This window comes from Apostichopus japonicus, chromosome 10 (assembly GCF_037975245.1).
Source record: "Apostichopus japonicus isolate 1M-3 chromosome 10, ASM3797524v1, whole genome shotgun sequence".
NCBI classification, from domain to species: Eukaryota; Metazoa; Echinodermata; class Holothuroidea; order Aspidochirotida; family Stichopodidae; genus Apostichopus; species Apostichopus japonicus.
The window spans coordinates 3,195,307-3,222,174 of NC_092570.1; the positions used below are offsets into that span (position 1 = coordinate 3,195,307).

General features: G+C 37.5%; 1 protein-coding gene across 1 annotated transcript; it reads left to right on the forward strand.

Moving 5' to 3' along the window:
- On the forward strand, window positions 1–25,645 carry LOC139974759 (tyrosine-protein kinase HTK16-like). The gene is made up of 12 exons (XM_071982155.1): window positions 1–481; window positions 3,941–4,605; window positions 5,924–6,131; window positions 6,815–7,058; window positions 9,432–9,637; window positions 10,199–10,558; window positions 13,066–13,231; window positions 16,771–16,991; window positions 18,301–18,486; window positions 19,316–19,407; window positions 20,141–20,267; window positions 21,449–25,645. Exons 2-12 carry the CDS (start codon window positions 4,046–4,048, stop codon window positions 21,656–21,658), a joined length of 2,580 nt encoding a protein of 859 aa, XP_071838256.1. The 5' UTR covers window positions 1–481; window positions 3,941–4,045; the 3' UTR covers window positions 21,659–25,645.
- The last annotated feature ends 1,223 nt before the right edge of the window (window positions 25,646–26,868 follow it).

The window sequence follows — 26,868 nt, forward strand, 5'->3', positions numbered from 1 at the left end:
GGCATCATTGAACGTCATTGTGACATCTTTGCTACGTTATCAGTGGATATAAATAGAGACATTTTGGACATATGGCAACTTTTTCTATCATTACAATGGATTGTTATCAAACACCTTCAGTGAAATGTTTGTCTTGGTGTGTATGCTAACTTTCTTACTGCGTAGATCTCTGTTAAAAATTTGTTGAAAACTTCGAACATGCTTTTTTTCGTGAAACTGACTTTCCATTGCTAACTACTCAGACTTGCGAACGCGGAAATACGTTTCGATTACATATTAGCTATAGCAGGAAGGAGAGCGATCTCAGCTAGTCAAGCACTATTCTTTCGGATACGTACTGTAACGCAGTAAGAACGAAGGACTTGTTTTGACATACTCCCCGGGTAACATTTCCTGAAAGTTCCATACTGATTAGGTCGCAAGAAATCTTCAACGTAAAGTGTTTTTCATAGCTCGCCGGTAACAGATACTCATGTGAAGTGTAAGTTACACCTAAGTAAAGTTTCATTTTCACACAGTTACCAAGTTAAGGGACAAGCTAGCACTTTGAATCTAGACCTAAGCCTAGGCTACTAGCACTGTACTGTCTATTCTTCCCCATGGCACACTGTACCAAAAGTAGTGATATCGTACCATATTACTGTCCTGTTGTGCTTGTAAAGGACTAAGATTTTCATGAGAAGGTTAGGCCATTCGGTGCTACATAATTTGGTTATGAGTAACATGAACTTTAAATCTAACGGTATACAGAAACATGAGCTAGGTAAGTAGCCTACCTAGACTAGAGCTAAATAAACCTGCCACAAAAGTAGGAAAAGCTTTATTTACCACCCCCCTCCAAAAATAAAAATATTATAAAGTAACAGAAACATTCTGGGTTTCACACATAACCATGGCAGTAATATATAGGCTATGCAAAAATAGTTGTTGTGCAAACGTTGGGAGAACATGTTGGCCAAAAGCATTTTATAGTTAATACAATTATCTCCAGGGAAACGAGGTGAATTCGATCCACATGCATGCAGGTAGCAACATATACGATCGATTTCTGATTGTAGGTCAAACTAATTAATGTAACACAAAGGGGAAGAGGAATGTCAATCAATCTGCCAGATTAGTGTTGGACTCCTCTTTTATATAATTTTTAATGAATTCGAAGCTATGTCTGTAGTTGTCATCAAGGCTTTACAATTGACATATATACTGTATAATTGGTGTCATAATAAGTTAGAATGTTAACCTAGGCTTGCCACCTTAATGGTTAACATTGTGTGCCTGGCGCATTGTCAATATGTACATAAAATCACTAGGAAAACTGTACAGAGGGGTCAACAGAAAAAAAAGTGGCGTATTAAATTTACCATAAATTTGTATCCCAAATTGTGTGTTATCCCTATATATATATTCACTTCACTTTTTGATTTTACAGTTCTTAAGTATACATGCTAAGAATGTGGACTTTGTTAAATTAACGAATCAGTTGAAATTGTCAGGCTTAGCTCCGTCCAGCTGTGCACAATTAAGCACAGTATACTTCCAAAGTTTTGAGGGTGTACCCTATAAGCTTGTGCACTCGGGAATCCGGTTAAGTACCGAAATCGGTTTTGCCCACCGAATTTTGGTGGTATATTTTATTTTAAGAAAAAAAAAAAACGTGAAAAATTGAATTGGAAATACAGGAAAAAACAAAGATAAAGCTTCCATCCATCATTTGTTCACTAAGCTTCTTCCTAATTATGGTTCTTTTTGCAATATAAAAGTTAATTGCAACATGAAAGGTTTGCTGCTAGACCATGCAATTTGGTACCTTCAAACACCTTGCCAGCCACTTTATTGGAGACCAATCATATTGTAAAGCAATTTTTTTTCCCGATCTCCAAATTGCTCATAATCGGGTTTACGCTCCGCCCAAGTCTCGGAAATTCCCAGCCTACTTGTGAATGGCAGCACCTGAACTCCCTAGCTGAGAAACTAAAATCGGTTCATCCCGCATCCGTTTTTGTACACCTGTGAATCTGTAAACTAAATTTTCCCCCAGCTACACTGTATTCCTACCTCTCTCTGGAATAAAAAATTTCGGCTTAATAGCGTGGATTGAGGGTTGAGCAATTGATTGTATTCTTTCGGGAGGGACTATTACAATAACATCTACGTATCAGGAAGATTCTCCATCTGGCGCAAAACGTATTTTGTGTTAACATACGAATGCTATTTTATCGTCATTAGCAGGTTAAACAGTAACAACTAACCCCTTCCGTAGATGATTGTAAGTACATATTTACTCGTGCTGTCATTATACGAGTAGCATACTTGCTGACGAGATCATAGGGTGATCAGGATGACCATTCATGTGTTTGTTTTTTCTGAACACAGTAAACACAAACGGTAATGTTTACACTTACGAAAACATTATATCACTAACACATCATTTCTTTTCGGCATTTTTACTTCAGTAAAGTTAACGTTGATAAGAAAACGAGAGTCATGAAGACAGTAATATTTCTTGAATTTATTCTCTTTACTTTTACCCTATATTACAATCAAACTAGACTTGAACCGCTGTTGTTATTTTAACATAAAAAATGCGCATCTTTAGCGATCGTAACACCGCTGAGATTTCAATGCAATTCGGGAGAGGGAAAGTACTGGTTTTTCAGCCAGATTGGGTTTTGTTTTATAGAAGAAAAAAAGTTTTTACTTTTCACAAAACCGTGGAAGCTAGTGTACCCATTCTTTCTGTAAGAAATTTTACTCTAGACAGATGTAGGTTTCCCATGAAATAAAACAGTTTAGCTGTTGTTGTGCATCTACTTGTTTAGTTTTTAAAGCAAACAACACCAAACTGGGTCTAAATGTCAAAGTTTATATATATCATGGTCGGTCATGTTTATGATATTTAGGTTACACAAATACACAGTTTTGAAACTTATAGAGCTCTATTACTTGTGAAACAGAATAAAGTAATTGTTCATATCTTGTACAGTACAGTACGTATAGCAGGTTTTATTTTGATGGTTTTTACTTGTCATGAAATACTGAAAATTGGTGTGCGTCATTGAAGGAAGAAAACGAAGAGAGTTTCATTTGTGTACAAATTGTGTAGTAAATTGCCCATGCGATACTGTGCCAAAAATACCCTATTCCCTGTAGGAAGTGACATCTACTGTACTGTACATGTAGTACCAAGAAAGGATTGTCATGTTATAAGCACTATCTTGATAGAAACCAAGAGGGTTTTATACTGTAAATGACTTACGGTAGTTCAACTTCCATTTTGTGTAATTAATTAACAATAGGTACTGTAAATTAGGATGCAAGAAATTTATTCCGACAGAATTTTGTAAAGTGTTTCTATGGACAACTTTTTTTAGGAAACTTGAATTAAAGTTCTAACTATGCATTCATGTTTTAAGGTACTGTTACAGTGCGGTCTCCAAAATTTGGGGAAGATTGCAAGGTCATGGCAGGGGAAATATAACTTACTTTTCAAGAATCAATATTTGTTTAGTTCAAAGCTAACAGGAAGTAAATACTGCATGGTACTGTGTGTTGTTGTTACAATTTGAGTAGATCTAATTGTTGGCAAATTTTTATAGTTGATATAATGAAAATAAAGAAGAAGTTGGAATTATGGTTTAATTTTCAGTTTCCAAAAATATGACAATGTTCTCCAATTCTTGTAGCTTCCAAATGTAAATAATCTTACCTTAAAAGTCTTCTTTTGTGAGAAGACTAAGGGAAGGGAAAAAACTCAAGAATATATTCTTGAAGTTAGTATTAATGTCGTCAACAATGGGGCCATCTTGTTTTGGTGGAAGACAATGCAACTCTGCATAAACTTTCATACATACATACACACATACATACATACACACACATGCTCGTTAACATGTCTGAAGTTATATATTTTGTTCTATTTCTCATTCTTCTTTGATTTTAGAGGTCTATAGAGGGTAAAAAGAACAATCAGCCGGTAACTGCAAGACGATTTACAGTATGATGGACAACTAGTACAAGTTTTTTGTCAACGGATGTAGACCTCATAATGCCTGTTACTATGAATGACCAAAGTGGGATGCGCGGGGCATTCAATAATGGCATGAACTTTGCAGAACTTCCTAACGACGACCTCTACTCTAGCGTCTACGCATTCGACGATGACGAAAGAAAGAAGCCACGCCTCCGGGAGTCTCTGAAATCTAGCTCCTTAGAAGCTTATCTCTGTAGCGATGTTATTCAAGGCAAGGACGAGGAGAAGGAGCTACTCTGGTACCATGGTAGGATTACCAGAGATGTTGCCTTACATTTCTTACAAGAGAACGGTTCTACAGAGGGACTATTCCTGGTCCGAGAGAGCACCTCTCGGAATGGGGATTACGTCATCTCCCTAATCCACAATGGATGTCCTGCACACTTCCAAATACAGTGTCTGGGAGACTTTTATTTCCGCATCGAGAACGGCCCTTTGTTTCAAGGCTTGGACCAGTTGGTGAACTATTACCAGACTTCTGCTGATGGCCTTCCAACTCAACTCAAGGCCTTCTGTGCCGGGGATCTCCCGCCTTCGACGGCTAGGAGGGCAGGACGGACCACTCCTCTACACAGGTCAGACTTAAATGCAACAAGTTTCTAAATTCAAACGGTTAAATTGTGGTCCTCTTGTTTAAGAAAACGGAGGACAGATTTATTATTTCAGCACACACGTGATACGCAGTATCTACGTATTGTGGCAGTCCTTCTAGTAAATGGCGACTCAGAGAGACTGACTTGATATGAAAGCTATGCTACATCACTTCCTGTTCATTGCGACATCTTTTTACAGTGTGTTGAGGGATTTTATCTATTACAATTAACAATATTTGACACACTTCACTGTAATAATTCTCTGGTTTTGGAATGAGATGTTCACTTGCCAGCTCCAACTGGGTTTTAATAGAGCTTTGGTATATACTGTATTTTGCACTGTCACTGTGACCCTAAGTAGGAACTAGGAAGTATGGTAAAGAAGGAATCAAATCGCCAGTCATAACACGGGTTGTGAATTTTACTAATTGTAATCTTATTTCATCCTATTTCATGCCTTATACATTTCCCTCATTTTCATATCTTCTGTTCTCTATCTTCCTGTCCCTTTCACCCCCCCTCCTTCCCCTGACCATTTTGCTATTAGTATGGCCTGCTGTTTCTTAGTATGCCTTCTATGCCCCCCTCCCACCATCCCATCTGACATTGTTCCTACTTTCTTGTTCATATATCACATCCTGCTCCCACCACCCCCACCCCCCCCCCCCATTCTCTCATTCCTTGCACCAGCACCACCTCCCTTCTTAACCCCTTTGCTCATTCTTCCTTTCTTAAGGGTCACATAATGTCAACATTAAAAACAAATCTCAAAACCTTGTAAGCATGACAACTCCAAAATTAATGCTACAATTAGTCTGTGAATTTTTCAATGCTATGATTTTCTTTTGGTGAACAGAGTTTGGTCAATTTCAGTTCATTTGTTTTTGTGGCAATTTTGCAAGCGGCTCTATATTACTTCAACAAAACATACAGTCTTCCAGGAAATGAAAGCTGCTTCAAAGAGTTAATAGTCTTGTGTTAGGTGAGCCTTTGATACGGTCAAGTGGCTCTTATCAGTTTTCACCCTCTGATCAGCTTCAAGGGGTCAACAGGTTATATCTCAAATTGTCTCAAGATTGGCCATATTCTCTGTGATCTATACTGCTATCACTTTGGCTGTGGAAGTAGAATTGTGATCATATTGCACAGTGTATAAACAATGTCATATAACTCTCATTAATAAACATTATTAAAGGGATGGTGATTAGTGGCAGAGTTGACTTGCTAGCTCAAAATTGGTAAAATAAAAAAATCTTTCCTTTTTCTTAATGTTTTTTTCCTTTTTTCCTTTTGCCTACAGAGCTGCGATGGAAGGTGACAAGGACATACTCTCCAAAATTTTAGAACATGACGAAAGCTTACGTGGTCACATAGATTCCAGAAATGCTATGGGACAGACCGCTCTACACGAAGCATCGGCCAGAGGGTTTCTATCAATTATAAACCTTCTGCTGGACAATGACGCTAATATCAATTGTAAAAACAGCTCAGGGGTCAGTCCCCTCTACGTAAGTAACATTTCATTCATTCTACATCAGTGTCGTCACAGGTCACCTCCGTGGTTGCACGGTTTATGAAATATCTCGACTTTCATTCTGGAAGGTACGCTGGTCAATTTTAAAGCTTCAGTCATTTTTATTTAATTTCTGCAGTTTCAGAATTTTATGTAAAATTATGTGCAAGTCAAGTCATGTTCAAGTTACAGTATGTAATGGATATTATCGAGCATTTGCACAGCAAACATGGCAAGGAAGATCTCATTGCCGAGTGGAAATGACCAGCTAGGCTTTTGATGTACTGTGCAAAGTAGAGAATTAATTTAGTATTCATCAGCGTAAATATGGCTTTTGTTTTATTTAACTTTCAACAGCAGTGTTATGGTTTGATGTAATATCTATATCTAAAAGAACCAGATGACTGTAAAAATCTTTCTAGGGTGTTTCTGACCAACAACAGTTTTAATATTCCAAAAATGGTAGGTGGAGGTAGGGGTGAGAAAATTAGAAAATGGTACAATTCCCTCTCCTTCACCCATCTCTCTGCAACTGGCTTGGAAGATTTCTTCATACCCAAGGTTACTCTAGTTTCTATTGAGTGAGGATTGTATTGCAGCGCAGGTGAACAATTTTTTATTTTTGGCAGCTTGATGTCCACTTATTGACATTATCTTTCACCTCAAACCCACCTGTAGGTTTCCTGCTCCACAAAGCACCCAGAATCTTGCCAACTGCTAATGAAGAAGAACGCAGATCCGACGCAACGACATCCGAGAACGGGATGGGTTCCACTCCACGAGGCAGTCACCAGAGGTTACATTCAATGTGCCAAGCACCTCATCATGGCCGGTGCTCCTTGCCACCCTCGTAATTCGAGCAACGAAACTCCCATGGAGCTGGCCAGAAGATACAATCAACCCAGCTTGGTGTCATTACTGAGTAAGACCTGCCATAAATTTTGATCGTCTATTTGAAGCAAACGGTAGCATTTCATTTTTGAAGCAGATGGGTTGCATTACTTTTGGAGTGTAACTAGGAGTGTTGAGAGCCTGGAGGCAGGCCCTTGGGTCAGTTAGGTCACTTGTTGTTATTGTTTTATTTCACCTTCTAAAGGTATATTATCGAAAATGAGAGGTGGTTATTCTTCATCCCATATTCCCCAGTGCTCCCTAATCGACACAGGGCTGTGCCACCCTGACCGTCCTTTAGTCAGGCCATAGTATAACAGGCTTTAATGCATTCCAATACGCAGGAACAGAAAATTGGTTTTTGACTGTTTTCCTTCATGATTATCTCACCGCAGATGTGGAAGATTGAGATGGAAGTGACAGTAGTTACTGTCGAAAAAAGAAAAAAGGAAGAAGAAAAAGATTATTCAGCTCTTACTTTAGATTTTTATTCATTCATTGCAAAGAGACCTAATCCAGACATACTTTGCCGATAAGAATCCAGGCTGGAGTTTCATTTCTTGTATGTTATTCAACATCAAGGCTGTAATTAGTATGTTTGGTAGAGTTGTGGAACACTTGCACATGCAGTTTTGCTTGTTCTTTTTTTTCCCTTTTTAACTGATAAATTTTAATAGAGAATGATTAAACGCCTTGTGAGCTGGTGCAACTTGATTGGGATTTCCTTCTATGAGATATATGTACAGTTACTGCCTAAACTTGAACATCTGTAAAATTTACATTACAGCTTTCTCAAATATGTCAAATGTATCGCATATATATGTATCTCAGACTAAATTATTGCTTTCATTTATGTACAATTTTTGACAAGTAACCTGTATCCCTCAGTCAGAGTAGACAACATACTTCTCTGACTCACTTCCCACACAGAAAGTAAAAGTTGCTGCAGAATTAGCCAATTGCATAATTGTGCAGGTAGAATTGTCTCTTGTACAAGAGCCATTAAACTAGTTTTAATTAACTGATGGTTCAACTATTTCCTTGTTTAATGGCTGGTAAATGGACTCTTTGAGTCCCTTAATGATCGCGTTCAGTGAATCAAATGGCTTAGATGGTCTGTCTAAAAACATCTGCAGTAACTATGGCAACATAGGTGCAATTTACCAGACTAGAGATCAGTCTTACAAAGTCTGCTTCCTTTTTGGTACTTTATGCAGACCAGCAAATATCATACAGTATTGCAGCGTAGTTGGCATGTGTGTGTGTAAACTGTATGTGTGGGTGTGTATTTTTGTGTGTGATGTAACCACTTAATATCTATCAAGAAGTGGAATATTGACAGAGTAAGTATAACTTACCCTTATTGGGTACAATGTCCCTGTTGTTCTTTTGTGTGGGTCAGACGTCTGTATTGGTCAAAGTGTGAACATTTTGAAAGATATTTCAATATATTCATAAACTTGCACGTGTTTATACAGTAAAATGGCTTTACGACGACGTGTAACAGGTGTACAGTTGTTTTTGGTTGTGGCAAAGGTCATCTGAGGTCAACAGATATCAAGACATGAAAGTCCTGTAAACACAATGTCGAAGAAGAAGGTGACAAATTTCATGAACTTTGGCATCTACTGTAGCTCTGCCCATCACGAGAGCACATTTCAGTTGATTCTGATAAAGTTTTCAATTGCTATTTGGCACCCGGTTATAAAGTTCATTAGCTTGACTAGTCACGTTTCGGTAAAAACCAAATGAATCACAACATGTGAGAATAATAAGAGTTTTCCGGTTTGCTTTTATTATCACTACAATGATTAGTGAGTCAGCTATGATGTTGTGACCTCATCCTTAATGTGTCAGGTACTGTACCGTGCTCGTTTTTGCTCTGGAATATGATGCCTAAAATCAATTTTTGCTATCGTCATGGCAACCGAGGTAGTTTTAACCAAATGGGGTAGTAATCACTGCTATGATCCATCTAGAAGCTATACATTGAAACCTGTTGTTTGTGGGATTTTCCAGCAGTCATTTAACATGCGAGTAACAGAAAAGTTGACTTCGCTCCTCAAACTTAATATCTAATGCATCGCTGGGCGTTAGCAAAACTTTCACTTTCTCTCTCCTCACTATCCTCAAAGACTTTAAAAAGCAGCACAGGCCTGCTCCATCTCTCATTTTGTCAGAATTTGCCAACCTTTAGTGAAAATGGGGATGCTGAAGAATAAAAAATATTACCACAGTATGAAGGGAGCCAAAAAAAAAGACTGTTACTTCATCGTTGTCACGGTACGACGATACCCGTAAATGTATTTGCCTTATATTCAATAGTAATCCATCATGGCATCTCGTTGACCAACACCTGCGAATGATGCTTTTAAAAGTTTCCAAATCTTCTTGATCGAAACAGAAAACTTTCTGCCGCCAGCTCCACAAATTCCTGTATCAGGTTATTACCACGGACCTTTAGATAGAAGCCAAGCCTTGGAACGCATCCAAGCTCACGGACTAGCCGACGGTGTGTTCTTGGTCCGTACCAGTCCCCACAAACCGAGGGTCTATGTCTTGTCCATGGCTGCCTCTGCAAGTGTCTACAATTTTGAAATCCAGACAAAGGTATGAAAATTGGATAATACTTGTGAGAAATTGTGAGATTTTGGGGCTTGGGGCCTTACAATTTCATTGTGATAGTTTTTTTTCAAGCAAATATCTTTATCATAAAGGAAACAGGAATCATCATTTCACTGTTAGCATCATGTCACATTTACGATATCAATTCCATCGCATCCATTTTCATTTGGCTTCTTTGTGCATAGAAAAAAATCAGACTAAATATATACCTGTAAATAGTTATTGAAGAACTTGGACAGACTTATTCAAATGTCTACTCGTGAGTTTTGGTGCAACAATTATCTCTCTGAGATAACTTTCTTTGTGACCAGAGATCTCCAGATGATCGTGGATTTGAGTTTAGTTATTCAACTGTACATCCCACCCACAATACTCCCACAGCCGAAATATGTCTAAAATTACACAAGCACAATAAAAGGGTCAGAAATTCTACTGTTGAGAATTTTTCTCCTGCCTATGAACTGTTCTACAAAGAAAGTGCAAAAAGATAAGATTTAAAAAAAAAAATCCAATTAATTTCTGTGCTTCCACTAAATCTTGCCGCAGAGTGAAAACCTTTACATCGACGATGGGCCCTACTTCACTGCATTAGAGATGTTGATTGAACATTACATGAAATATGAAGACGGTCTCCCCACAAAATTAACGCAACCAATCAGGAAGCCATCATCTGAGCATGACAACAACGCCGGACCGAACAGTCGACCCTCGCATCGGAATCCACCTTCAGATGGAGTACGAGCCCCGTCGTGTGTAAAGCCCCCTCCTTTGAGAAGTCCGCCTCCCACCACCGGAAGGAAAGCTATGCAGCCCCAATCTGCTGTGCCAGCTGCACAGAAATATCCTCCCCCACCTCCCAGAGTTCAGAGTGTGGAGGACCAAGAGAGACCTTCATCTCCCACAACGGTAGGTTAAACTACTCTTTTTCTTCTTCTTCTTCTTCTTCTTTTATCTCTCTCTCTCTCTCTTTTGGCTTATTTATTTATTTTTTAATGGCTGTCAAAATTGAAATGAAACTATATTGTCCAGTTAGTTTTCATACTCCTTGTTGCTTGCTCTAGTCTAAACTGAAGAGGAAAACTACAACTTGGCTCATATATACTTTACTTTAACAATATCCTATGATCAGTGTTGTAGCAAATAGTTCCTTGAGTTCATATTGTATGTGTATTGTGTGTGCCTGTGTGTATATAAATCTGGTACTGCCATAAAAGAAATGCCAGAAAAATCTTAGTGTGGCCCCTCTCTCCCTCCCTCCCCTCCCACTTTAAACCACCTCCATCAAGTCTAGATGGACACTGCCCTCCCTGACTCTGCTTTAACATTTACATTAAAAAAAAGCATCTTAACCATGATGCAAGACATGATTGTAGCTGTAGAGTTTACTGACTGAAATGGAAGTCTAACACTAACAGAGACTTAGTTTATATGTACCTCTTCATTTACATGTACTGCACAGTTGGCAAACATTCGGCGGGTTCTAAATTATCAATCCATTTATGACGGATTTGTGTACGAAAAAACAGTGAAAAACTCTTACTTAATAGAATGCTGCATGATAATCCTGAACGTTCAGCCACTCCTTGATAATAGGTGACTCATTTCGTAGCCGCCGTGTCACATGTTAATTGATCGTGGTGAAGCTTTTGAATGGTTTAATAATTGCTTATAACTAAAACAACAAAAGTTCCTCACTGTCAAATAGAAGCTATATATTCAGAAAGTACTGTTAATTAATTCTGATTTTTGAAAAACATTACAATAAGGAGAGAGTGAAATTGAAATCTATCCTTTTTTTTCTTTGTTTTCAATGTCAAGCCTCTGGTGGATATTGTCATGAACTCTATTGTTTGAAGGTGAACTGATCCTTAGTCATATCATACAAGAACAGTGCTTTTACAATCACAGAGTACATGTTCATGCATTGATGTATTATTTTCACTTTTCATTTAATTATCACCTGTACAATCAAAAGGATTATACAGGGCTCTTTTCCTGGAAGTGGGGGCTCGTGCTGGGAACATGTTTGATCATTCCGGAAATTTATACAGTTAAAAGTATACTGCTAGATTTTACTCCCGTAGGGATTGCGATAAAGCATTTTATTGTGAGTCATGATGGTACTTTATTTTGTAATATCGATCTGGCACTGTCTTACAACAAAGTATCGCCGTAACTTTTACGTAACTGTGAGACTTTGACCTGCCCATGCCTCCAGAAAATAAGATGTGATAGCTAGAGTGCTGAAGTTTTGAGGAGATGGGTAAGCCCGTCACTGATGAATCTCCAAAGTTGTGGGATTTCAGAATGATCAGATCTTAAACATTGACTGTGTCAGATTTATTTAACTCTCATCATTTAGTAAACAAAGTAGAGGAGATTTAAAATAAGACTTTAGGAAACAACAAGTCAAATACAGATTGATATAGAACAGGGGTGGGCAACCTTTTTGAATGAATGGGCCAGATGTAAGGAATGAAAAATTGACGGGGCCGCACCTAACCAACGACCTGCTGTTGATTTCAAACCTTTGATTCCGAGAACTTTCAAGTAATAGGTCTGTGTACTTAATCTGTATTCACAAAAACATAATGTCAATGCAGTACATTTGATAATTAATGGGGATAATAGGCCTACATGACAGCATCATTAGTGCCGATAAATTCTAAGCAGCTAGCTCGTTTTTTGTGATGATGTAAAATAGATTGATTTTTTTATTTTTCTTGAGACATCTCACAGGCCGCAAAAAAATCACTGGTGGGTCGCATGTGGCCGGCGGGCTGTAGGTTGTCCACCCCAGATATAGAGTGTATTGTAGATTCTAACAAGCAATGGGAAAACATGACCGAGGAGACATGTTGGGATATTTATCATACATAACTTGTGGATGAGAAGTACCTGGAGAAAGTAGGAAGATATACAAATTCATGGCAGGAGACTTTCAAAACTATTTAACATAACAAATACCTGCTTTTTCCAAAGTACTTTGTAACATTAATTTATGTATAGAAATACCTGTTTCCCATACACCATCTTTTTGTGAGTATCACATGACCTTTTTTATTGATTTTATTGATTTATTTTTAAGTTCTCCTCAGGGGCGTCGGAGGGAGGTATATTTTTCAATAATTTTCAATAATGATGACGGCCAGTAGGCTAAATGTGACTACTCTGGCAGGTCTTGTTTTCAAGCTCGGAAAGTGCTATTTCCTGCAACCTGGGAGGCATTTTTGCAAAATTTTCTCCGTGGCGCGTAGCGTAGTTTTACCTACCAAACGTCCCCCCGATAATTGTGATAGATGGCCACACTCTGATCTGCCGTACCAATCCCAAATAGCTTCCGAAGCCTCTGCTCCTAAATGTTGAAAATTTGATCCAAATTTTAGTAGTAGTTTTCTTTTCTTCATTTTCAGACTCAGGGTCCGAGGGCCTTCTCAAGGATACTGTCCTCCATCCGTGGAAACGAGAAGAAGGAGATGGATCGTCAACGGCGAGAACTTCAGAAAGCGATACAGAATGTCCCAGGAGGAGGATGCACGGAGGATCTACAGGTGATCGACGCCAAACAGATCAGCAAAGGTCAGTCTTTGAGCCTGGTGAGATCAGGCACAAATATTGAAGTGTCCTCGATCATTAACAAATACCGCCATCTATCCAGTCGCCTCTCTGTACCACTTTCACTATTCAAGAAATGACCATTTTTAAACAATAATATCATAAAAAGTGGCTGGAGTACTTAGTCTAACACACAGGTCATTAGGTCAGTTCTTCAGCTGCAACACAAAACCCTTTGAGCAGCCGAGGTCATTGTCAAGTTAGTAATTGAAGAAGCATTCCACAGATTTTAGCATATTGTGTATCTGAATATCTTCAAAAATAGGAATGGCTATAGCAACATTATCAACACTCACATTTTTGTTTGACACATCAAGAGTATAATTGTGCCTAAAGTTTGATAATCCAAGGATCAGTTTTCTTGGAGGGATATATTTCTGATGCCAGACCTTGCTACAGTATATGGAAGATTACAATGTTCCACACTCCTAGTTGAAAACCATCACTTAAATCTCCTCACTTACCTGGTCATTTTAGAGAAACTCTTTTTTTTGGCCAATTAAAGTCTTTCATTTGATAGGAAAAAGGATCCCAGTGGGTAGTGTGTGATATCCTCATTGAACATGTTCTTCAAAAGCTTTGTTTCTTATCCTGTTTTTCTTGTTATAACATCTTGTTAGTTTTCCTCTTGACAAGTGATACATATTTATGAAATATTTGCATATTAAATATAAAGTCTAACTTAGTGAGTTGTAACCAACTCAAGATTTCACTTGGTCAGTTGCTTTAAGTGGGTCAAAAGTGCTCTACATCATGCATGTTTATATATACCTCATTTGCATAAGTTGCAATGTTGTATTAGCTAAAATGTGTTACATTGGGGATTATGTTTGCTAAGTCTGCTGTAATCATCTGAAAATTTCACCTGGTCAAACCAATTAGGTTATTAGTATTTTTTTTTTAATTATTAATTAATTAATTGATTCATTCATTAATTGATTGATTTATTTATGTATTGATTTATTTATTCATTCATTGTGTGTTGATAAAAGACACTATATGGTTGATCATTCTCTTCATGAAAATAGTCATGTGATTAGAAAACAGAGGCAGGGGTGTGGGTGGGGGGTGTGGATAATGCTGGCTTTTGCTCTTATTTTGGACCTGGCTACTTGGAACCTTTCCAAATGTCTCAGGAATTGCAACACCACAGTTTGCCTAAACCTTCACCTGTCCAAGATATATCACCAATGGCGGAGCTAGGGGTATTGGTCAGGGGGGTCGAGAATGGTCTGTAGAGGCGCTTTCGACACTATCTAAGCGGAGCGCCACAGCAGGTTGGCGCGGAGCGTACAGAAATTTTGTAAGGAAAGATACTTCCTAGATCCCCGGAAATTACCCTTTCCAGGCCTTGCTAATTTGCAGATAAACGAAGAATAAATAGGTGTCATTGCCAACAAAATGTGACAAATGTCAATAGGTATTTGAGAGCGCAATAAAAAAGTCAATAATAGCAAATAAGTAAAAGTGGTAAAAAGCTGAAAAGGGCGCCAGCAGTCCATTTGAGTCCGTCAGGGGGGGCATCCGCCCCCCCTCCCTGACTATGGACGCTCTGCCACTGGGTAACATCACTGATATCTACTCATAACATTAGTACCATCCCTCCACAATGTGTAGGGTGAACTGGTAACTATTTTAGCAATGTACACCCTTAAGCGACAGGTCTCTTCGGGTCAATGAACCTTCTTCACCTTCTACCGCCCAAAGTGTCTTTCCGCCACAGTTGAATTCAGTAAGAACAGACAGTTAGCCGTAAACAAAACATTTCCCATGTCCGGTCTTGTGTTTAATTTCTTGGAATTTATTGAACAAAGCAACTCAACTTCCTTTTGATGTGATTTCCTTGTAGAATTCGGAGATATCCTGTACCGTGCTTGGTGACATCAAGAGCTCTTGTTTATTAGTCATCATTTCCTAGCTACATTTTATGCATTTTCTTTTCATACCAAAAAAAAAAAGCAATTTTATTTGTCATTTCCTGGGTCTATATTTTATCAGTTACTCATAAGAAAACAAATTGTACAACAGAAGTTTGGGGTAAAGTTTGATATACAGTAATCTTGTTTTGAAGTATTTCTTTCGGCCTCATTTTGTCAAACTTTACGTTTCAGTTTATCTAGCATTACTGTTAGATAGAAGTCATTTCCTGACCTGTCTCATACTTACATTAATCCCTACGATAATATTGAAATATCTCTCTCGATTTCATTCAGTCTAGCATTATGGTTTCCATTTTGACAGAATTTATTTCATGATGTTAGGGTTCTTGTTTCTTAATACATCCTTGACAGTTTCCAGCAAAGTATCAGACTGTTTATGCAATTATAAATGTATTCTGTACCTCTCTCCTTTCTCTGCTTTTCTTCTATTCCCTCCCTCCATCATTTGTGCTCCCTCCTCTTCCCCTACCTAATGTTCTCTTCTCTCCCTTGTTTTCCCTCCCTCCTCTTCTCTCCCTCCTCTTCTCAACCTATTGTTATCTCCATTGTTTTCCCTCCCTCTTCTCTCCCTCCTCTCCCCCTACCTATTGTTCTCTCCCTTGTTTTCCGTCCCTCCTCTTCTCAACCTATTGTTATCTTCATTGTTTTCCCTCCTCTTCTCTCCCTCCTCTTCTCAACCTATTGTCTTCATTGTTTCCCTCCTCTTCCCTCTCTCCTCTTCTCAACCTATTGTTCTCTTCCTTGTTTCCCTCCCTCCTCTTCCATCTCTCCTCTTTTCAACCTATTGTTATCTCCATTGTTTTCCCTCCTCTTCTCTCCCTCCTCTTCTCAACCTATTGTTATCTTCATTGTTTTCCCTCCTCTTCCCTCTCTCCTCTTCTCAACGTATTGTTCTCTTCCTTGTTTCCCTCCCTCCTCTTCCATCTCTCTTCTTTTCAACCTATTGTTATCTCCATTGTTTTCCCTCCTCTTCTCTCCCTCCTCTTCTCAACCTATTGTTATCTTCATTGTTTTCCCTCCTCTTCCCTCTCTCCTCTTCTCAACCTATTGTTCTCTTCCTTGTTTCCCTCCCTCCTCTTCCATCTCTCCTCTTCTCAATCTATTGTTCTCTCCATTGTTTTCCCTCCTCTTCCCTCCCTCCTCTTCTCAATCTATTGTTCTCTCCATTGTTTTCCCTCCCTCCCTCCTCTTCTCTTCCTCCTCTTCTCAACCTATTGTTCTCTCTGTTGTTTTCCCTCTCTCCTCTTCCATCTCTCCTCTTCCCCTACCTAATGTTCTCTCCCTTGTTTTCCCTCCCTCCGCTTCTCTCCCTCCTCTTCTCAACCTATTGTTCTTTTCCTTGTTTTCCTCCCTCCCTCTTTCCTCCCTCCCTCCTTTTCTCAACCTATTGTTCTCTCCTCTTCTCTCCCTCCTCTTCTGAACCTATTGTTCTCTCCCTTGTTTTCTCTCCATCCTCTTCCATCCCTCCTCTTCCCAACCTATTCTAAAGGCTGATTATCATTAAGATTAGAGAGAGGGAAATTTCAAACATTCATGTTAATCTTGTTTTGAAACTCATTTCAGGTAAAGAACTTGGCCAGGGTGAATTCGGGACTGTCTTGGAAGGTACATGGAGGGACTCCAGAGGTCACAAACATTCTGTAGCACTGAAAACTCTGCTCACGGACCACATGCATACCTCGCAACAAAATGAGTTTTTGAGGGAAGCCAAAGTGATGTGTAGCCTTAACCACAAGTGCATTGTACGTCTTCTAGGGGTCTGTGTAGGACCCCCCATGATGTTGGTAAGTGTAAACTTTGTGTATTAAAAATATTCATCAATTTTTGCATATGTGTGTGTGTGTTTATTACATCAGAAAAGTTTCATGCCAGGGTGACAAATTGATTTTATTCACGATATCTGCGATACAACTGATATATTTATGATAAATGTTCATTATTTTTTGAATATTGGCCTCTATTTCATAGTATACTGTATTGTACATGTACTGACAACTTTCCTAAAAGTGTGATGTTTTTGATGTTTTTTTGATGTTTCTTATGTTGAATGGTACTGATCTCTTGTTTCTGGGTTTATCTGCCTTTTTGCGCTGAAATGTATCACACAACGCTGGCAGTATGTTTGTGTCCACTGAAGTGTCCAAAATCAGATTTTCTGCTTTGCTGGAACAGATCCCATTACATTGTTAAATAGCTCTTCCGAGAGAATTGTCGACCTTCTCAGAAGTGAAAGTTCACCGTTATACCAAACAGTCTATATCAATTCCAAACGTTGTATGTAACAGCTTTCACTTTCTTTGTCAACGTTAACTTCACTGCTGCCTAGTTTTTCCTGCTTCTAGGGGAATCTTAATTATTGAAACAAGCTCTTGAGTATATATAGAAACTAAGAGTATCCGCTTCAGTATTGATTGGACGATAGTCAGCATTTTTAATAACCCTATAGCATCACAACAAATTTGCTATCCTTCTGATCTAAGCTATCTTCATCAATGTCAATTCATATTCTCTTTGTCCCTCCACTGTTTATCTCCTACCTCTCCTCTTCCCCTGTTGGTTTCTTTCTTTCTTCTCTCCATCCCTTGTCTACTAATCCCCTTACAGATCTATCTCTTTGTGTTCACCATGCTCATTAACCTGTCTGTATTCTGTGCGTGTTTTTGTCCCTTCTGTTACAGTTACTTGTCATTTAGCCTTTGAAGAAGATCCTGCTAGGATCGAAATGTCAGGCCAACTTACTTTTACACATTCTCTTACACAGGCTCTCTAGTGGATAAGCAGTTTGCTAACAGTTTTATTTTATTTCTATTTCAATATATATTGGTTAGTCCCATTCTCAAATTTAATGTTTAATGAGAGAAGAGCACACTCTCCGCAGAAACCGTACAACCGAGTTGCTGATTTTTCTTCCAGTCTACATCCATTGAGTATACCTACCTAGTGAATCTTTATTCACAATATAAAAATAATATATAAATATAATGGAATTTTGTTCTATGGCTATCATGTAAATTGAAGGCAAGCAGATAATAAAATAACTCTATTTTCTGTTCCTCATGTTTTGATTTTTGTTTGTTTCTTTCTTTCTTGAAGGTCCAAGAATTGGTCGGAATGGGGTCCCTATTAGAACACCTGCTGAATCATCCATCTGAGATCCCAGAAGGGGATCTGAGATTATGGGCTGCTCAAATCACTTCCGGAATGATGTACTTGGAGGAGAAGAAATTTGTACATCGAGACTTAGCAGCCAGAAATATTCTGCTGGAATCAAACGAACAGGTAAACTCACCGAAAGATGAATTGTTTTATATTTTCAGTTTTTTAGTTTTTTCTGGAGAAATGTTTATACGTAGTCTTAATATCCTGAGAGATTGCCTAACCTTTTTCGTCCTGTTTATGTCTACTGGTTTTCCGACCCTGGGATATTGCAAAAAAATTAACTGAAATTCTATCCATGTAGACAAGATATGGCTTCCACATGTACAGAAATGATTTTCACGATCTTGTATGAAGTACAAAAAGCATTCCAAAATAGGTATCAAGATAGGTTCATAGTTTTCGTAAAATTTTGTTGAAATTTGCGAGATTCTTACATCTGGTCGGGTAACTTTTTTTTTAGGGTAGTGAGAAAGAAAAAAAAATTCACAAAACATGAATGTCTCACATATTCACTAAGTTTTGGTCAATTTGGGGTTTAAAAACACAATGCACATTGGTCTAGCTTATTTGCTAGCATGAAGAATGGTCACTAAAGAATTAGACCAAACAAGAAAAGTATAAGAGAACAAGAAGTGAAATCCTTCTAGTTTAACATTGCCTCAAATGTATCTTTTACTGAAGTGCATCATCTTTGAAATGTAAGAGGATTTTAAGGGTATGTGGAGGGAGGGAAGTACCATATGAAGAGGCTTGATCCCCTGACACCTCCCTCCCCTCCTACCCACCCACAACCTCTTTAGTTGAATAGGTAAATAGATAAGTGCAATTTGGAGAACACTCTTTCTGTCATAGATTTTAACTGTTGATGATTAAGAGGCATAGTGCCACCTCGTTCCCAGGGTAACTTCACCCCCTTGTTTCATTTATGATTTGACCTATCCCCTTACAGGCAAAAATTAGTGACTTTGGGTTGTCAAGAGCAACTGGAGCTAACAACGATTACTATCGAGCAACAACAGGGGGCAGGTGGCCGGTCAAATGGTGAGTTATTATCTTTTGATAGTTTAGATGAGTAGAAAATAGATCTTAGGAGAAAGATGATGCTTAAGAAATATAAGCAAGTATAGCGAGTTCATGCCAGCCGATGATGTAACAATCTTCTAGGTATGTCGTAGATATGTTTTATAGCCTCACTGATAACGTAATAGTAGTAGTCAATTTGGTTAATGCAATGGACTTTGTGATCAAAGGTTTGCCCTGTCTTAGGACAAGACACTTAATCTCAACTAACTCTCTTGATACAAGTGTGTAAATGGTTCAAATTGTCAATATAATCGATTGCGTTGGAGTTTTAAGGCTTCCAGCCTATGGGATATACCCCAGGAGAGATGGGGCTGCACCGTAAGGCCTGTGAGAGGGGCAGCTTTTTTGTGTCCACTTAGGTCTGTGGATTTGGACGTTACCGGTTACCAAGGATTACCAGGGAATCATTTTGTGTAGCATTTTTTGAAGGCTCTGTATCATTTTCTCTCATTGCATACTATAGTTCCTATGTAGAAACCCTCTAAAAATCTTTACACTTGTACAGCAACTTGACCCATCTTGTATAGTATCTTGTAGTGCATATACTGGAAAAATTGTTCAATGTTTACTGTAGTAAAGTTGTTTTAGGAGGAATTGAATGGCTGTCACACAAGACCCTAATCTTAAAATGTCCGTAACTCTTAACAATGCGGATCTCTTCCACATTTTAATTCTTTCATTTATGTACAAGGTATGCACCGGAGTCCATCTACTACGGAACCTTCTCGCACAGTTCAGATGTCTGGAGTTTTGGCGTAACGCTGTGGGAAATGTTCACTTACGGTGATCAGCCTTACGGAGAATTAACTGGTGCTGAGGTAAACCCGAAACCCCACCCCCCACCCCCCCCAAAGAAAACTTCTTGTCTTTGTATTCAAATTTTTGGTGTAGATTAATTCAGATACGTGTTCGTAGCCAGAATGCGAATAACATGTATTCTAGCTGACATCTTGGGATAGCCTGGAAGCTACGGGACGTCAAGTGTTAAAGGGATATTTTCGGTCGCCAAAGTTTATCGTTACAAAACCTGCTGGAATTTTTTTAAATAGATCTGATTCACAACCAGGTTCATAGCATTTTTTATCATAAAGAATTTTTTTTTAATTTTGTGAAATTTGATGAATGCATCTGGCAACAGGAGACTTTGTGATGTGAACAAAACATGTCTTTGTCTTGTTTTTTGGGAAGTTCAAATCATTTATCCATTGAGGAAAAAAAGGTTCCTTACAAAACATGTTGCATTTTGATAAAATTCTAGAACATATAGAGAACATTGACAAATAAAAAAATGTATGTGAATTTGCATTTAAATGAAGTTTTGGTGATCGTATTCCCCAAAGACGGTCTGGTTGCCAAACTTGCTGGATTTCACATCTGGATGAAGTCTATGTCTGTGGGAAAGATGTTTGTGTGACATATCACATTAGCTTAAAACGGACAGACGGATACGTTTCAGGCTACAGGTGTTGTCTCACCTGTGTCTAGATTTCCAGGAAATGTTGGCTTTTAGTAAAGTAAAAGTGATGATAAACTTTTAAAGGAGTAGTAGTGGTAGAAAAACAAACATTTTCCCAAAGCCATGATTTGAAAATAGGTTGTCATACCAATTTTTTCTTAAATACGACTAACTGTTGGAAAAGTGCCAAAAATATTTGTGTGCTCTAGAACACGATTCGAAGCTGTGACCTCTGGGTTATCAGTGACCTCTGGGTTATCAGTGACCTCTGGGTTACCAGTGACCTCTGGGTTGACCTCTGGGTAACTTGTTTTGAATCTCACTCCCAGCCATAATTTTCTTTACTCTTTTTCCACAGTTTTCAAACTCCGAGTCAGTTTTTCTGTTTTTCGTTTACTTGTGAATTAATGACTAATAATTAGCAGTTGCCTTAGCATGCCAACATTTGAAAGACCTCTCGCCCAGGTCGAAATTCAAAACGATTAAACACAGCAATCGACGGAAGTCTTTAATAGATTTTTGTAACTTGTCATGATTCAACAGGTCATCAAGAGAATCGAAGCCGGGAAAAGATTAGAGAAGCCAAAAGCCGCTAAAGAAACAGATTACGAGATGATGATGGAATGTTGGTCATACAAAGCGGAAGATAGGCCAACATTCTACCAACTTAATCTCAGCCTTAGTAAAGAGGAATTGTACCAAGGCTTCTATCATGCTGGATTTGGGCAAGCTCCCAGCAAAAGGAAGAAATGAAAACAGTATTTTCACAAGGATGGGCTGAAAAGTCAGAAAGAAGACAGAAGAGTCTGGAAACAAATTCCTTTCAGGTTGCCCGGTTCGTTTCCTTTCATTTTGTAAGATTCTGTATCGAAAATGGGGCATGAAATTTGAGTTGAAAATGTATGATGCATTATGTTATGCAGGTAAAGCTCTCCTGCAAAAAAAACTTGATGATCCCTCTACAGATCATTGTCACACGGGTCATCAACTTTGGCCTACGATCGCATAGCTCCTCACAGAGGTAAAAAATCAGGTGTTTACAACAAGTTTGGGTGAGGGAATGGGGTGTAGGGGGGGTGGGGGTGGGATGGTTCTTCCACCAAATTACCTCCTGCGGAATGTAAGAGTAATGGCAATGTCATGCCCTCCAATTTGGAAAGTTTTACCAACACAGGCCTTTTTGCAGTAGAGAAGTTTTTTTTTTCTTTTTGTCTCTTTGATTCTTAAATTTACTTTAAGGAGGAAATGTTACGTCTCGAGAGATTACGACACTTTGGTTTGTCACTTATTTTGAGAGATTTCTGTCATTCGAAATGTTGTTGATCCATACAGACTAAAGTTTCTATGACTTTATGATCATTGGGGAGTCTGTAGTGAAACGCTTTAAGGCTGTACTTTTGCTCCATTGCAAACAGAAAATGTAATTTTGCTCACTCGTCATGATTTCTTAAAACCGCTTTTTTTCAAGTAAAAGTAACTGAAATAAAACGATTGCTATCGAACCTAACCTTTCTATGTGTCAACTAAATTTAAGTTGGATTGAAATTAACACTGTCTTCGTCAATGTTGAAACAGACCGTTAATCTGTCAGTCAACTATTTTTGGAAAGGGGAATAATCTAGCTTTTGTGGCTTCACTGCACTATTCTCCTATGTATCTCGTAGTTGTTAAAAGTTTCTCAAAACCTCGTTTTAGAGGAAACGATTTTTGGATGCCTCGTTTAAGCACAGGTACTAGTAAGTTGTCCTGAATGGTTTTACTCTGTTGTCGTGAAGTCAATTATCTGAAAACGGAAAGCTATTATTATGCAAATATTTTGATGCTCAATAAAAAATTCAAATATGGTTCACCTGAATTGGACCAATAAATAAAATTGGAATTAAGGCATAGATTGTAGATAAGAAATTTCCATATTTTTTGTTGTAACATTGAAATGTAGAGAAATATCTTATAGTTTATTCTAGTGTAGTGCGTTCATATTTATAGCATTCCCTCATAATTATTTTTAAAACTTGTTATATTTTTCTATAAAAAAAACTTTGAAGAAAAAAAAGGCAGAAAAATAAAAGTTGTTAACCATGTTTTAATAATTGAATAACATGAGTGCCAAAAGGAATAGAAGCTGCTGTATATAGCCACTTCGGAAGTTTAAAGTTTTTTATGCTAAGTACAATTGTATACTGTCCCCGAATAACATGCTTTAAAACACTTGTACTGACAGTGTAAACAGTTCCTTACCCTAATGTGATAGAAACAGGAAATTCATGCTGCTCTTTGTTGTCATGGCAATTGCTTTGAAACTTCTCACGAACACGACAATAGATAAAATATGTTTCCAACTTGGTGTTTACTGCTTTACTGTTCCTGAGTAATATGGCATTCATACATATGCATGCTTTCATGCATATACATGTTTCTTTATCATGCATATGCATGATAAAGATACATGAATACTACAATATTCCAGAATAAGATGGCATGAACCATGCATATGCATGCTTTCATGCATATACATGTATATATATATATATATATATATATATATACATGTATATATATATATATATATATATATATATATATATATATATATATATATATATATATATATATATATATATATATATATATATATATATATATTATGTTTTATGGTTTGTTTTTGGAGTCCCGAAAAATGTGGAGTAGATCAGGGGTGACAGAATTAATATAAAGTGTTTTTTGTTTTGTTTTTTAATTTCATCGAAAAGACTACGAAAAAATGTTGAATTGTATCAAGAAGTGTTACAAAAAGGTGACCATTCTTTTCTACTTTCTTTGGCATATTTGAAAACTATTCCAATTCACATGAAATGTGCTTCCAAACTGACATTCCCAATACATAAAGAGAAGAAATTTCCCAAATAAATTCTATTCTTTTTTTGTTGCTTCTCTTTTCTTTTCAAATTCCTGTCAATTATTGTATGGCAACAACCATGTGTGAATGTGTGTTATTTCTGTGTACATTATTCATACAGGTATAGTGTGGAGCATGTGTTTTCCCATGAATTTGTTTTTGGGATAGTGTAGCGTCATAAGAAACTTTCTGTTAGTAGTTCTGTTCCATCATTTGATGTTATCTTGGATAGATACATTTAATTTTCAAAAATGCTCTTTCAAAGATGTTTGCATTGATTACAAAGATAATAGTTAATCAATATTGTTAAGAAGGAAAAAAACAGTAATTTTCAAATTCGGACAAAATAAAGAAATTTGACATGAAAATCATTCATGAAAGTTGATAGAATTTGGAATAATAGGAATAATAGGAATAATAACAAAAAGAAGAAATAATACAGAAGAAATAGTTTGCTAGATGTAAGCTTTGTACTTTAATATTTATAATTTAACTAAATGGAATACATCTTTGTATTAAAAGTTTTCTTAATACTCAGAGGAATCTTCTTTTTTCATCACAGAATAAAAAAACAAAGGAAAGGAAAAGGTTTTTTGACCTTAAAACCCCCCAGGAAAAGAAAAAAAAACAATCATTTTATTTTTAAATGTAAATTGCAAAAGAAGGAAAATATCAGTTGCATATTTATATTTATCCTTTATGAAAACTTTGAACCGTGTAAATAAATTATTGAAAATTATAAAAGTTTTTTCTTTTTTGTAAAGTTTGATAATGTCATAAGCTGCTGCTCACATACATTCTTTGCTAAGCTATCTCATGCATATTTAATTAATTTTCACTTTCTCTGTTTATATATTAATATTCTTATAATTTTTCTTCGTCTTATCAAAATGTTATGGGGAGACTCTTAGAAATATTTCCTTACTATCAATATTATGTCAAAGATCTCTGTTGTTTAATTTTGACATCATACTTTTGTTGTTCTTTTCCAAAAGGAGAAAATACCAGAGTAATATCTTGATCAAGCGAGCAAGCTTATATAGCTAATATCAAATGTGGTTGCTCTCAGTTAACCAACCCTGCTCCAACCGTACGTTGTCATATTTTTGCATGATTGCGATCCTATACGCTTTCAGATGTGGTTCACAACTGGTAACGTAAAGAAGGGCATCTCTTTGGTCTGGATCGTACCATGCATATATCAGGAACTTCTTTGTTTTGTCCTAACCGAAGCTCTTTCTGTGCTGCTTCTCGGAAGTTTTATAATTCAGCAATCGTGTTTGGCAATTGCAGGGAATTGTTTTGCTTTGACATAATGCACTACGAAACAGCTGTTTTAGTTTGGTGCCTGTTTATAAATTGTCGCCATGCTTTTGTTCCAGGAGGAGAAAAAGGCCATTGCTTCTATTTGTGAAATGCAAGGATCCATCCTCAACCGCTCTGATTCAGCTTGACTGATTTTGTAACTCATGGCATGTTCAGATCACCAAAGCTTCCCCATTCCTCACCACCCCCCCCACGCCTCCCCACCCTCGAACCTCTTGGATGCTTAAAACCATACGCTTATACTTCGACATTACCATACTATATTGCCTAAATTTTGTTTCTCATTTTATAGCAAGCAATATTGCACAGATACAGATTATTTAATAGATTATGCAAGTAATTAACCTCAGATATTTTATACAAATACGTCTTAAGTTCATTTCAATTATCATTGTATGATGTGGTTCTATATTGATTTGCATTGTTTTCCTATGAGTTTGCAACTCTAACTTTTGATTATTTAATGCATTAGCTGTTAGATTTTGCATAGAGATGTTTTGAATATAAACGCACTGATATTTGCATTGTTATCCATTTTTTCTTTACATCTCCTGTCATCGTTAAAAAGTAGTTTATTGATTCCTCACCAATCACATACACCTACCCCCCCCCCTACCCCTACACACACATACACTTTGTTCCGTTATGCACAATCTTTGAAGGTACGTAACATACATAGATGTTCCTTCCCATAAGATATAAATGTATATCTCACTTAATCCCTAGTCCTCGACATCCTACTTGAATTTCATCTTTTGGTTTTCAAAACCTTAAATTATATTCTAGTCTTTGATGTTGATTAGAAATTGGCATATCATCCACAAAGTATTAACCTTTCCCTTCCCTTCTCCCACCCCTTCCCCCTCCCCTCCCGCTCTAACCCTACCATCCTATCCTCTTCATCGTATTTGTAGAACTGTCCTACATCAATTTGGCATTTCACCATGGATTTGTTTTTTCTTAAAGCATTCTAGCATAGCGCCCTTATATATAACGATGCTACGCGCCCCACTGTCACTAACATTGGTCTGTGGCCGAACCCGACCCATTTCACTGTTATTTAACGGATAAACGGATGTGAGCGTCTGAAGAGTACTACCGTATATCATAGTAAAGTGACATTTGAGCTACATCAATGTTTCCCCTCTATTCCTTGTTTTAACTAATGTTAATGTTAGATATGCAATTATTTCCACTGTTCGGGTCCCGGATGTTACTTTAACTGCTACCAATTCTTCATCCTGTCCCTTGTATGTTCATACAAATCGCATTATTCAGCAGTACCGTAGGTCAAGTTACTATTATACTTCATTTAAACTGATGAGTCTCGAATTTTCAAAGTAGAACGAAAGTTATATCATATCATATATCAGATATATACTGTATTGTACTATACTAGATAATATTATCCTAAACAATATATGCGTGTGTTTGTTTTCGAATTGTCCGAAAATATTTAAGTTACATAAAAGTACAAAGGAAAAGAAATACTGAAAGTTCCTTCCATTAAGCAATGGTCACATTATGAGGAATTGAGTTCCATAGAATATAGGCCGTGTTCTCACGACCCAATGACTAGTGTTCAAGTCGTAGGCTACATTATTATAATGACACATGACCGTCCTGTTGCATATTAAAGGTATATAATGAATTTCAAAGGAGACTAGGCTGATGAACCATATAATGGTGGATTTTTTCCCCCGTTCACTTCACCTCTTGGGGGTGGTGGGGGATGGGGCGA

What these genes read in the sequence shown, in the direction of transcription:
- LOC139974759 (XM_071982155.1), top strand. Translation starts at nt 4,046, where the DNA reads ATGCCTGTTACTATGAATGACCAAAGTGGGATGCGCGGGGCATTCAAT. An exon ending in CGGACCACTCCTCTACACAG is followed by an intron (nt 4,606 to 5,923) that starts GTCAGACTTAAA and finishes TTTTGCCTACAG; the next exon opens with AGCTGCGATGGAAGGTGACA. An exon ending in GGCAGGTGGCCGGTCAAATG is followed by an intron (nt 19,408 to 20,140) that starts GTGAGTTATTAT and finishes TTTATGTACAAG; the next exon opens with GTATGCACCGGAGTCCATCT.